Source organism: Saccopteryx bilineata, chromosome 8 (genome assembly GCF_036850765.1).
Source record: "Saccopteryx bilineata isolate mSacBil1 chromosome 8, mSacBil1_pri_phased_curated, whole genome shotgun sequence".
Taxonomy (NCBI): Eukaryota; Metazoa; Chordata; class Mammalia; order Chiroptera; family Emballonuridae; genus Saccopteryx; species Saccopteryx bilineata.
The window spans coordinates 22,886,791-22,901,605 of record NC_089497.1 but is presented as its reverse complement, the minus strand read 5'-3'; the positions used below and the strand labels follow the sequence as shown (position 1 = coordinate 22,901,605).

General features: G+C 35.1%; 1 protein-coding gene across 2 annotated transcripts in view; it reads right to left on the bottom strand.

The window, feature by feature from the left end:
- Window positions 1–14,815, bottom strand: part of EPHA3 (EPH receptor A3) — a 385,111-nt gene that overhangs the window by 132,412 nt on the left and 237,884 nt on the right. For both annotated transcript variants that reach the window (XM_066241197.1, XM_066241198.1), the window contains exons 4-5: window positions 13,320–13,475; window positions 12,294–12,629 (exon numbers count right to left, since the gene is read on the bottom strand). In XM_066241197.1, the coding sequence (XP_066097294.1) occupies window positions 12,294–12,629; window positions 13,320–13,475 (492 nt within the window). The remainder of the gene's footprint in view (window positions 1–12,293; window positions 12,630–13,319; window positions 13,476–14,815) is intronic.

The window sequence follows — 14,815 nt, the reverse complement described above, 5'->3', positions numbered from 1 at the left end:
TAGAATGGGAACATATCTCATACAAGATTAATGAGATTTATTTTTTTAACTTTTTCAGGAAAAATGATGACATTAGATCATTTACAGCAAACAAAATGGTGGGATCTTGATAACATTATACGGAGTGAAATAAGTAAATCAGAAAAAAAACAAGAACTACATGATTCCATACATTGGTGGAACATAAAAACGAGACTAAGAGACATGGGCAAGAGTGTGGTGGTTACCAGGGGTGGGGGGAGGGAGGATGCAGGAGGGAGGGAGGGAGAGAGTTAGGGGGAGGGGGAGGGGCACAGAGATAACTAGATAGAGGATGACGGAGGACAATCTGACTCTGGGCGAGGGGTATGCAACATAATTTAATGACAAGATAACCTAGACATGTTTTCTTTGAATATATGTATCCTGAATTATTAATGTCATCCCATTAACATTAATAAAAATTTATAAAAAAATAAAAATTAAATTAAATTAAATCAAATTCTTCTACCATGTCAATTCATATCAAGATATTATTTCAGATTTCAACTATGAGAAAACCTTTTAATAGATGGAAACTAGAACAAGCTTTACTCGGTGAAACCAAAGTAGAGAATCTATTTTTTTGCCATGGTGGAATTGGCATGAATAACTGTGACATATATATATATATATATATATATATATATATATATTTTGCTTCTTCCAGGCTATACACAAGTATCCTATATAGATGGACAAAAAAGGACAAACTCTGCCCAAACAACATAGTCAAATAACATCATGAACCAAACAGAAGAATATGAGATACAACATTTAAAAAAATATATCTGTAGTTATTATTTTGGAGGCATTTAGAATTTTCTTTCTCTAAGAATAGTAAACTTACTAAAATGTACTTAAAATCACTAATATTCTAGTGATTAAAAGTAAAAGATGGACATCTCTCCTAAGCAATCATCAATTGCAAAATCTTTGTTTTATGTCACAATATGGTTCCTGGGTAAAAGTTTATTATTTTAATGGTTTTCAAAATAATTGTAAAAAATATTTTTATGCCACCTGACTTATTCTTATATATTTCTATTTTTAGATATTTTATTTTATTATTTAAAATTTTTATTCATTGATTTTTAGAGACAGAGAGAGAAAAGCATTCATTTTTTGCTCTATATAGTTGTGCATTCATTGGTCGCCTCCCATATTTGCCCTTACCGGGGATTGAACCCACAGCCTTGGTGTTACCCTCAATGTTGGTGCTAGCAGATGATGCTCTAACAAACTGAACTAACTGGGCAGGGACTTCTTTACTTCTTTTCTTTAATCTTTATAAATATGTTTTTTTTCTGACTATCTCCTTCTCATACTTACCAATCCTTTAAAAATATTCCATTGATTGATTGAGAGAGAGAGAGAGAGAGAGAGATAAAGAAGCATCAACTCTTTGCTTCATTTAGTTGTTCCATTCAGTTGTGTATTTATTGGTTGTTACTCATATGGTGCTCCAGGATGATGATGTATATACACTGAACCACCCAGCCAGGGTTCCAATCCCTTTTCTTATGAATTCCTTTGGGTCTTATCCTAGCCCAAGATTCAGAGTTACAGACCATTATCTTCAACTGCCCATTAGATGTTTTCATTAAACTTTCTTGTGGGCACTTGAGTGTGGGCAAAAGTCAATGCATACACATGCATGTGTGTGTCATAAATGAAGCAAAATGGCTTATATTGAGGGCTGTTACACATCACATATAAATTATGAAAAATTTGGGCTTAAACCAATTGCATCACATCAATGTAGAGCTTAAATTTATATGTTTCAATATTTCTTTTCTTTTTTTTTGAAAATGTATCTATTTACCCTATATAGAGTAAACTCAGCATGATTGTGCTAGAACAGGGCACAATAACTTATTTAAGCACTTCCTCAACCACATATACACTTTCTCACTTATTTCATTTTCAGAACAATCTGTGTATAGTCATTACTATTGTATCTATTTCTAGAAAGATACAAAAACCCTAGTAAGTTTAATCTAATAATTGCCTTATAGTCATTTTTAAATCTTTTTTTTTTAACACAGGGACAGAGATAGAGTCAGAGAGAGGGATAGATAGGGACAGACAGACAAGAACAGAGAGATGAGAAACATCAATCATCAGTTTTTCGTTTTTGACACCTTAGTTGTTCATTGAATGCTTTCTCATATGTGCCTTGACCGTGGGCCTTCAGCAGACCAAGTAAACCCTTGCTCGAGCCAGCAACCTTGGGTCCAAGCTATTGAGCTTTTGCTCAAGTCAAATGAGCCCACACTCAAACTGGCGACCTTGGGGTCTCAAACCTGGGTCCTCCGCATTCCAGTCCAATGCTATATCCACTGCACCACTGCCTGGTCACTTATAGTCATTTTTAAACAAAAAGGCATAAACAAATCAAATTTAAAAATTAAAAAGAAGTCACAGATATTAAGTGGCAACTCCCGGATTTGCAACTAGACTTTTGACATCTCTTTCACGCATGATTTAGAACTCTCTACTCTAACATACTGCCTCCCCTTTAAAGCTATTTCTTGGAAAAAATTTTGATGAGAGACAAGTTTACTCTCTGTTGGTTTGTTATAAATACCAGTATGAGGCAATTTCTGAATAAGAACTAATTGTCAAGATAAATGTTTTTAAATTCACATTAAGTACAATCTTTCAAAGCTACTTTAGAAATTTAGTGTGTTTGTTATTTGATTTTGGCAAGAAAGATTTGGATAAATAACTTCCTAATAATTAAGCAATTCAGATATCAAGTAATTATCAACACTACTCAAATCATGTCAATTTCTGATTTTAAAAAAATACCATACAATCTATACTTTAGGCAGCCAACATCTTACAATTATATGATAACCATCTTCATATGTTTTTTTTATTCAGACTTGCTTAAATTTTGTGCAAGGCCTCTTTTTCCTGAGCCATAAAAAAAATGTAATATTCTAACAATAAAGAGCAGGAATTTTGGAGTTACATTATCATGGACAAGACAAGACAATTAACCACTGCAGTTGTTTAAAATTGTTGTAAGGATTGAATGAGATAATTAAGTCCCAGTTTAGTGCTAATCTTATCAAGAGAAGATGGGTCAGCAATTGCTACTGATGTAGCAGGGTAGAAAATGTAAGCTTCCCATCTTTTGACTTTGACATCCTTTGGTGTGGTGTGACTATTATAAAATTTCAAGGTCCCCGTATGTGAGGGTGTTGTGCTTCACAATTCTTGTAATTTGGATACTACTGTAACAATTTTTATGGCTGATGGGAGTAGAGGAATGTGTGCCCTCTTTTCAATATAGGCATGGTGCTATATTTATTGGATTAGAAAGTCAGAATTCTGGGCTATATCATAATTTATTAACAGTGACATAATACTTTGGAGATACTGAAATACAATCAGCAGTTTATTATAAAGGGGTTAGGCCTGTGGTAGTAAGATGTTTGCTTTTGAGGACACAGCATTTTTTTTCTTCTAAATATCTGTATCCTGTTCAGTTTCTCAAATATTTCCACATTTTGCAATTATTCTCTAAGGATTTATATCTAACATAACTCTAGAGAACTAGAGCACATTAAAAAAAATAAATTAGATAGATAAAGAGAAGCTATCTTTCCTGTGTTTGAGACTAAAAATATTCTTTTTGGGGGAAAAATAAGAAATATTTCTGTTGAGTAAATATTTTATGCTCTCGGAAAGATGCAGTGAAAAAGACACAAGTTAGCATTAAATGGTTATTTCATTCTTAATATGTAGGTCTTTAAGGAACACCACACTTCGTCCTGCTGATTGCTGACATTACTGAATCTGCGAGCACCCTTTAGGAGAAGCCAGCAGGAAAGCAGTAACCATAATCTTCCAACCACATGTCTGCTCCATTAATTGTAGTGGAGCGAAGGGTCAGAAAAAAAAAAAGTTGGTAAAAGAATTCATTAGATTCTGGAAGCCTCCAAACTGTCTCTATTTTCTCCATATGGTTGTGGCTTTAAGCTCATATAAAGGTTCTAAGTTACTGTCAGTATAATATATGGTTCTCCTTTTGTTCAGTTTATTGCTTATACTATACTTTAGTTAGGTACTGCACCTCCATACGGTGTGTGATGGCTTAAAGGCATCATTAACGTGGTAAATGATGTGGGATGCTTCAGGCAGCACAAAGACACATCACTGCAGAGTGACATTCCCAGACCCACAGGTCTGCTTCGGTTACAAATCGAGAAGAAATAAGCCAAATTACCTCCAAAGTAAAACGCACTGGGAAAATCATAAGGTATAATTCCATTTGCAATCTCTGGGCCTGATTCACACCTCACTTGTTGAGAAAAATCAAATGTTAAAACTTTGATTTTTAATGTTTATTAATAACACAAGTAAAAGAAGGGGGAGATTCATCATATAATACTTGAATCTTATCTCTACTATTTCACAGTTGATTTTCACTATGTTTTAACATTCTGATTCACTCTGATGCTACAAAACACCTTCCATCACATTCTGAAAAATAATTATGTATATTCTTCTGATGTTTCTTTTACATCCTGGGTACAAAATCCCATGGCAGCATATATTTCTATAGCCACCATGCCAATATGTATTCACAGTTTAATAGTAGCAGATCCAGCCCTGGCCGGTTGGCTCAGCGGTAGAGCATCAGCCTGGCATGCGGGGGACCCGGGTTCGATTCCCGGCCAGGGCACATAGGAGAAGCACCCATTTGCTTCTCTACCCCCACCCCACTCCTTCCTCTCTGTCTCTCTCTTCCCCTCCCGCAGCCAAGGCTTCATTGGAGCAAAGATGGGACGGCTCCTTAGCCTCTGCCCCAGGCACTAGAGTGGCTCTGGTCTCGGCAGAGTGACCCCCCCCTCCCGGAGGGGCAGGGCATCGCCCCCTGGTGGGCAGAGCGTCGTGTCGGGTGGATCCCGGTCGGGCACATGCGGGAGTCTGTCTGTCTCTCCCCGTTTCCAGCTTCAGAAAAAATACAAAAAAAAAAAATAGTAGCAGATCCAGTTTCACATTTTTTCTACCTTTATTTTTAAATGTTTCCTTCTGCAGAAATGCGTAAGATTGCCTGGTCGTCTTTGACACGAGGCGTTTCTCTGTCATATCCATTCATGTTATTTCTAAATTCTCATAGAACAACAGGTGAATAGAAAATATATATAGATATTTCAAAATGAGGAATATAAAATATTTAGAAATAGTTCAATGTCAACAATAAAAAATCCAGGTAGGATAAATACAAAAATTTCTAAAACATAGTTTGGGTTGAATTTATGACTCAAAATGTTTTAAATGGCATTTTAGACTTGCAAATAATAACTGCGAATAACGTTAAGATTTATTTAAATCAATTATATCATTTGTTTTATTCTTTTGTTATAATTCAGGCATTCTGACACTAAGAATTATATTTATTGATTTCATTCCCTGCTTTTTTGAAGATTAAGTGTCTTAAAACACAGATTAATTTAGGCAACTCTTCTACTTAATATGTGTATCTGTATTCAATATCTCACTAAGTAATGCTGCAGTTGCTTGACCTTCCATGACTATTCTTATATAATCTGTCTCCTCTTCTCAGCCTAGCCCTACCATTACCAAAAAAACTTGGATCCAATTTTGTGACACATATACTTCCCTTTCTTTATATTTATCTATCTTACATTCATTTATCAAAGTACATCTAAATCCTTCAAATTTTTCCTTAATATTCTTAAATGCCACTTTCTAACTCACTTAATTACACTGTGTCTTCTGTAAGTTTATTTGATTTATGTAATTTTTTTAAAAAATGTTTATACTTAGTTTGTAAATTTATGCATGGCTGAAGCATATATTGTGTGAAAATAAAAATGACATGTAAGTATATTTGTTGACCCATTAACTCCTTTTACAAACATCTCAGTGGAAAGAAGATGCTGGACAATAATATATATATATAATATATATATGTCCTGGCCATTTGGCTCAGTGAATACAGCGCTGGCCCAGCATATGGACATCCTGGGTTCGATCTCTGGTCATAGCACACAGGAAAAGAGACCACCTGCTTTTTTTCTCCTCCCTCTCCCCTTCTCTCTCTCTTCCCCTCTGGAAGCCAGTGACTCGATTGGTTTGAGCATGGTCCCCAGGCACTGAGAATAGCTCAGTTGATTTGAGCATCAGCCCCGTACAGTGGTTGCCAGGTGAATTCTGGTCAGGGCACATGTGGGAGTCTGTCTCTCTATCTCCCTTCCTCTCACTTAAAAGAAAAGTAGACATTTTTATTTAAGTGAGTATATTTAGCTTTAGCTCTTTTTAATACTTATATTTTTAATTTTCCATTGACTTGAAAGAGAGAAAGAGAAAGAGAAAGGGAGAGAGATATCAACTCATTGATCCACTTAGTTTTTCGACTTAGTTGTGCACTGATTGTTTGCTTCTCGAGTTTACCCTGACCAGAGATCCAACCCATCACCTTGATATGCCTGGAGCCACCCACCGGAGATAATTCAAAACTCTCTTTTTATCTCGGCATCTCAACATAACTGAAAGAAGACTACTATAATTTATGATATTATTTATTTGTCATTAGTTATTAATAAATGGTATAACTTGAAATTTAAAAATCTAACACTAAATGTAGATAAAAAGGTATGAGGATTTAAAACAATTTTAATTAATTAGCAGCATGTGAGAACTTCTTAAAAGTAGAAGATGAACCATATATGATTCCTAGTGCTAAAATCTGGTAAACTGAAGGAAAATGTTCTTAGCAGTAGAAAAGGAAAACAGGAGGATAAAATGTGGTTTGAGGGAGAATATGTTTTAATTTCCATTCATAATCATTCATTCATTCATTCATTCAGCAAATATTTGAATGATAACAAGGTGCTAGAAGTTATTCTAAGTTCAAGAAATACAAATGTGAACATCAGACAAAGACCAAGCCCTCATGAAATTGACATTCTTCCTAACAATCTAACATAAAAACCCAAATAGGAAATTACAACTGTTGTCAGAAGGAGACCTGCTGTCCAGTGAGGGCAGAAACCAAACTTCATTACGAATGAGAGAACAAAAGAAGAAGTAAGAATTAATTGGAAAAAATTTTAATTTTAGGCTATAAATTAGAAGAAACATAGGATGAAATCTTGAAGACTGAAACGATTTATAATGCACAAGCACACTTAATGCGTGTGGTGTTATTGTTATTTCATTATTTGTATCTTCCTCTAAGATAAAAACAAACCTATACCTTTTATGACAGGCAAAGAATAAGAGCCAGGAGAATGCTTATTAAAGATGCTGGAAGGAGAAATGGGCTCGAGAGCTTATTCTTAAAAGAGTAGGAATCAATGGGAGTGAGGGAGTACAGAGGAAATTAGATTTAAAGAAGGGGTAAGGAGTGGTATTTTCTTTTTCCTTTTCAATTTTATGGACTTAATAAGTTAGAGTAATAAGTTAGGGTGTAAGAGGAAAAACACTCTTTTGTGTTTCTCCTCCTCTCAATATTCTACTCACAGAACACTTCATATTTGGTTTCCTAATATGTGTGGATTTTTCTCACACAAAGCAATTCTGCAACGGCCGGGGGCCCTACAACTTCATTAGTTCTGACATGTCGACCTGGAGTGCGCATCAGGTCTGGAAAGTTAAGAGTTCAGTTCAAACAGACTCTTCCCGACCCGATTTCAGATGCCAATTTCAGTATAGGTTGATATCTGTGCTTTTGACCCACCAGCCATAAACAAACAAACAAACAAACAAACAAATAAATAAATAAAAGATTCCCACAAACTCTTCCTCCAGTTCAATTAATTTGCTAGAATACTTCATAGAATTCAATAAAACCTTTTACTTACTAGTCACCAGTTTATTATTATTAAAAATACAACTCAGGAAGAACAAATTAGAAAAAAAAATGCACAGGGTAATGTGTGGGACAAGGGGCACAGAGGGTCATGCTTTCTGTACGTCTGTCACCCACTAGCACCTGCATGCGTTTACCATCCCTGAAGGTCTCTGAATACCCTCATTTGGTCTTTTCAGGAGGTTTCATTACACAGGCATGCTTGATGAAATCATTGGCCCTTGGCGATGGAGCGCTCCCTTCCGCCCCTCTTCCTTTCTTAGAGGGGATGGAGGAATGAGGACTGAAAGTTCTAACCTTCTCATTACAGGGTTTGGGTCCACTGGCAACCAGCCCCTATCATTAAAGGTTTTCCAGAAGTCACTTTACTAACATAAATCCAGGTGTGGTTGAAAGAGATTCGTTATGAACAACAGAATACACCTTTATTACCCTTATCACTTAGGAAATTCCAAAGGCTTTAAGAGCTCTGTGCCATAAACTGGGACCAAGACCCAATATCATTTCTTATTATAAATCTCAGTTTCACAGAGGGAAAATCCTCTGTGGAGCATGAGGGAGTTAAAAAAAAAAGATATTGGATTTGGGGAAGAGTGGGGGAGATAAGGAGAATCGCTTGCAGAATACCCTGAAGATACCCTGTGATATATGACTGAGAAGCAAGGACTAAGTTTACTGTGGATGGCATAAAGTAGATTTTCCCAGCAAAGCTCCTGTCTCAACGGCAGCATTTATTTTTGTAACCATGTGCATGAATCACAGGATGGCAAAAACAAAAGGAGAATAGAAGTTAAAAGTGCATTAGAGTTGGGAGACTTAATCGGAAGTTTGATCTTATATTGAAGTGTTGAAAAGCTTTTCAAATCTCAGTTTCTTCAGCTGTACAATGGGAATGAAAGTGTTCCTCAAAATTGAATGTCCATAAATTCTTTGTTAGTGCCCCCATTCTAGTCTGAAATCATCATATGATACAGGATAGTGGGGGAAAAAAGGCAGAATTTATGAAGAAGGTTGAGAATAAACAAAGATGGATATTCCCACCTTTCATGTTCTATAGAATAATTGTTTCTGTAACTGAAAGGTAAATATACTCATGCCAGGAAGAAGACATGAAGTAACACTTTATACCAAGTTACAATGTTACAGATTTTTATCTTGCAACGTGCAGGGGTTTTTTTCTGTAAATGTTTAAATGATGGATTCATGGATATCGTCTCTACGTAGATCTATTTCTTGTTTTTATCTCACTGATATACATTATGAAAATATTGGGAGCTGACATCTAACATCGGAATTTACAACATAATCTACTACTATTTAGAAAGTAAGTGCCTTATTATGTGGTCATCCATGGTTTTAACAATATAATCAAGAGAAATATCAACAAGCTCAATCTTACAAACCAGACTAACAGGGATACATTCAGGCTTCCCTTTACGTCCATGTCGAAGACAGGGAGGAATTTAAACATGGCATCCTATCTGTCACAGCCATAGCTTTCTCGTGGTATGGAGTTATTTTTTAAGGCTAAGAGTCCATTAACCTTCACAAGAACAATATAAAGCAAAACAAACAAACAAACACCCCCCCACACACACACACGCACACAAAAAAAAAACACCACTCTCTGGAGAAACACATCATTTCTAATCTCACTTATCTATTGATATCTTAACTGTGAGGATCTGAGAAGGAACAAAGATCTACCTCTCCAGGCACACAAAAGAAATACCTACACCTTGAAATAAATATATAAAATGCTTCATGGTGCATACTGTAGATAAATTTGTGACTAAAAATATGGGACTGGGTTTAGGGAGGTTAACGAATTTCATTCTTATTGAAGCTCTTTTTTGCCCCGCAATTTTTAACTAGGAGGCCCCACTTATTTTTAATGTCTTGCCTACTCTCAGAGGCCACTTTACCTAGATCCATTCATTCATTTTATATATATATAAATATAAAATAGAACTATTCATTTCTGGATACATATATTGTCAGAAAGCCAGAGGCCAAAGGTAAGGTATGATACAAGGAGTTTTTGCTTATTTTTACATGTTTCTGGTTGACTTAGGAGATAATTATAACACAGATTGATGCTCCCATTTTGAACAAAGCAGTAAATCAAGATGAAATACAGGATTGGGGAAAGCCATTTGCCACATAATTATAATTTCTTAAAATTCCTGTGTTCCTTGACTCTGAGAAGCTATGATCATATGATGCATAGCAATAACATTACTCTTTTTCTTTTCTTCTCATGAAAGATAGTTAAATAAACATATGTTACTGGGTTTTTAAATATTATTAGTTACAAAGTTTAAATATCATTAACAGAAGCAAAGGAAAAATTTATGTTAGTTGGTCTGGGATCTAGTTTAAGTAGGAGAAATTACAGATTCCAGAAGCAAGATTAAAATAATAAGTCAGTGCAATTTGTTTAAAAGTCATGTCTCAGCCACAAATAAAGTTTATTTATTATCACGAGACCAGGAGGAGTATATGATTTTTATCAGTAAAGAGAGTAGTGGCAAAGTAGCAATAAAAGAGCGGTTTGTAATCAGAAAGAGACCCATTTGAGTATGAACTCTGCTCATATTACAAATACTTATGTCTAGAATGTCAGGAACATAGACCCCCCCCTTAAGAGGGAAGATTTCCAGAGCAGGGATCTAGAAACCCCTATTACTCCAGGATTTGTACTTTTGGTTGCTGGATTATGGGGAGAAAATGGGAAGGACCTGGGATACTGAGAATGCTACTGAGGGCCCTGGAGGAATTTACCAAAAGAGATACATTTCTGTACTAGGCAGTAGAACTAGTTAGAACTACTTTTAACCAAATGTAGAAGCTGTGCAAAATTTTAATAAACAGCAGAGTCATAGCAGCGCTGATTTGCTGAATGTTAGCCCTTGGTGGTTGAAGCTTCTTGAGCCAGCAGAGGAGAGAAACAAAAGTGATGAGTTGTTTGGCTAGTTATTTGTCTGCTCTACAACCTCTTCCAATGATGGAGAATTTAGTCATCTCTACTTTACCTTTTCCTAAGCCATCCTGTATACATATCCCCAGAGAAAAGGGCAAGTCTACTACAGAGCAGAGCGACTTTCAAATTTTTTAGCCAAATGCAGTAAAGCTGCCAAGTTGACTCTCAACGCTGACTTCCAACTCAGGGGTTAACCCACCTGGGAGCTGATTCAAGAACATGTACTTCTGTAGCTCATGGTACATCCTGTCTCTTCCCTTTCCTCATTTTTGGCTCCAATGTTTGTTTGTATTTAAATGATACAATAATATCTCTGCATTGGACTGCTTGGAATGTATTCTTAATTATGATATCTTGTAGTAACAATTATGCACATAAGTCTCTATCAGCTTATCTTTGCCTAAGCTTTTGTTGGTTCCAAAAGAAAACTATTATTCATCCATCACTGTTTTCAACACTGGAGAAATGATTGCCTTATTTCAAAGGAGTTTCACTGGAATGTGTCTGTATGTCCTGCAAAGTGTAACACTTTTATAAGTTTGAAAGAATCACAACTAAAATCCCATAAATAATTTTGAACACCACTTTGTTATGGAAAACTATTTAAAAAATACAAGAATTATCAGAATAGAACTCCTAGAAGATTTAATGAGTAATTGAAAGAACAAGATGTACTAACTGCAAAGAAGAGAAATGTTCTGGATGAAGGGTAAGAAGAGGTGAGAAGTTTGTTTGCTTGTTTCACTTTTCCATTCCATATCAAAATGCCTTTACTTATGCTTGCTGATGCAACATTTTTTTTTGAATTAGACTGTCAGTGGAAAATATAGTTGGTGAAATCACCTACTAATTTAACCCAGGTATATTTTTAGATCAGCCATCCTAAATGTCCTCTAACACTTCACTACGCTTCTCCACAAATTTCAAATTTTGATTTTTAAATACAAATTCTAGCTATTAAATAAAATTGTTTTTTCTTGTTTTTTTTAATAAGAGATTTCTAAGCTATAATACTCAGAGCTTCTAATTATAAAATAACAATAACTACATAAAAACTCTGATGTAATTATAACTAAGGTAAAATATTTCAGATTTTAAATATCTTACATAACCTTTTTACAGCTAATGTTCAATGTCCAAATTGTTTGAAGTATGAAAATGTTTCAAGGAGACCCTCAAGTAGTATCTCCAGAGTCTCAACTATTTAAAGATTCCAAATTGGGTAGCAATGGGTTAAATTACTTTAAAATCATCTAACAAATATGTTTCATTCTCGTTGGAAGAATTGAATTATTTAATGTATCATAACTGTCTAAAAGTGATAGAAGAGGAACTCATGATTCTAATTTTTTTTCTCCATCCTTTTTACCCTTCTTTCTGTCAAACTGTTTAATGGACTTTGAGATGCAGGAGTAGGAGTGTCCAGCATGTACTCACCAGCCTGATTAGTTGTGATGCTGACTGCAGCAAGCTGTCTTGGTGGAGAGCTCAGCTCTGACACCCCATTAATGGCATCAATCTCAAAGGTGTAGTTAGTGTGTGCCAGGAGGTCTGTCACTGTCACTGTGGTGTTGGTGAGTCCAAACTGTCGAGGGAGGAAGCGAACATTTGGGCTGCATGGCTCACACTGTTTTACATTCCACCCACATTTTTTACATATGATGTTGAAGGTAACATCTTTCCGGCCTCCTGTGTCCAGGGGCCAACTCCAGTCCAGGATAACCGAGGTCTCGTTTATATTAGAGATAACATTTCTTGGTGCAGATGGAGGTCCTGCAAAGTAGTTCAAAAAAGATTAATGAGCCTCACTTCTGGTTTCTACTACAAGGGAAAGAGATAATTTACAATGGAACTGAAAGAGGTAAAGACCATCTTGTCTTTATTATAAACTTTTAATTTGTCCTTAGAGGATCCATGAGATTATAGACACATGGGTTCAAGAGCACTGTTCTCTCCAAGGTTTGAGTGGGGGAGATTTGACTCAAGGTTGAGTATGCATTCAGAAAGTCCAACAAAGGAACTTACCACTAAATTCAATGCCCTTGTGAATAGTTATGAAAACTTCAGCATTAGTTTTATAAATCTTAGTGCTTTTTCCCTATGACCTATGACCAACACATTACAAGGGGGAATAGAAATGTAAAAACGCAAATCCCATGCTTATGACCTCCCCTATCCTGTCTAATATAATACAAAGTCTAAAACAAGATACAGAAAATTTTCTTTCTTTCTGGGGGACCTATGACAGGAAGTACTTTAAAAATTAATTCATTTTGTATGATAAATGTTGCATTTGTGGTGAGCCAAGCATGGAAAGTGAAGCAGAGAAAGCTTTCAATTTGCACATGGATAACACAAGGAAATGGGTCAAATGTGAGAAACAAAAAATAACAAAAAAAGCTCAATAACAAAAGAAAAAAATAAAACAAACATGGAGGCATGGGTTGCAGCAAAACTACTCACGGGTACAAGCCATGGATGGAGGGTCTTTGTCTGCTCGGAAGTAATTATTCTCACACCTGCAGTTCACCGAACCATCTTCGTGAGTAGAACTGTGAGGTGGGCACTTAGCGCACTTCATATTACCATCCAAAGCCTTGTAGAAGCCTGGTCGACAAGCTGCAAACAAAATGATTCTTAAAATTCTGCAATCATTTTGAAAATACGTAAAATAAATTTGACAATGTTAGAGCATGCATTCAAAAATTCATTTTTTTTCCTTCCAGCATTTACAGAAGCAAATAACATGGCCCAGTGTAGTTTCTTTGCATATATATTTGAATTTGCACCAAATGTTAAAGAAAAAAATCTCCCACAAGATTTAGATTATTTTGGCACAAGAGTGTGATGAAATTTCCAGCTCATGTTTTCACAGCTTTACTTGGCGCTGGAATATTTATGGAGAAAATAAAGCAAAGCCATGTCATCATGTAGCCATTCCCTTTTTAAACATGATGCAATGTGTACATTATCTGCACTGCAGTTAGCACTATCATGAGTACATGAAACATGGACTTTATTCTTGTCTTCATTAATCATTGTATTACTTTCCACACAATCAACTGTAAACCTACTTTTCACTAGCCCTGTATTATTTATTTACTAATTGGTTTCTGTGTGTACAAGTTTATTCCCACAAATTGTAAGCAATTATAGGAAAAAATCATGACTTAGTATTGTTCTTATGAGCTGTGAATCCTTTTCTGCCTTGGCAGCGCTGTGTCTCAACTTTTATGGTAATGGCTTAAGATAAGGCCGTGCAATACATTTACTGTCTGTGTCTCAAATACGTAAAGAGGTACAATTTCTATTTAATCTGATATATTTGTGAATTTTTACTAGTGGATAGCTTTTTAAAACAACTGCTATCTTCTTCCTTCCTGGTCATATCTCTAAATTATGTGTGGTATTTTTTGTTAAGCCCAATGAACTGGTTATCAAATACTGATTTCAACTGCTTCTATCATATTAACTTTATTTAATCTGATATAAAATTCAAAATGCTCTATTTTATTTGATACATTTTCATGATTTTATTTTTCATAATCTCATTGAAAACTGAATTCATGTTTAAAATCCCAAGAAGTTCTTTGACATTCCTTTGAGAAAGAAATTTTCGGGTCTAAATTTTTAATGTTTCTTTCAGAATATCTTTGGAATTTAGTAATTTTTAAAATCTCTTTGGTGTTATTACACTGAAATTTGATTATTTAACATACTAACATATAGAATAGGCCTTATATATTATTTTTTTACTGAATTATAGAATTCAGACTGTGAATTACAAGATATATATTTTACCTTTAAGTAAAACCTATGTGGAAAAATCATCACTTTTATAATCATTATATGCATTTTGAGAGAGAAAACATTTTATCCATAATAATATATTTTCTTACTATAAGGTTCTTGGGAAATAAACTGTCAAGATAAACAATTAGAATAACTTAAAATGATAG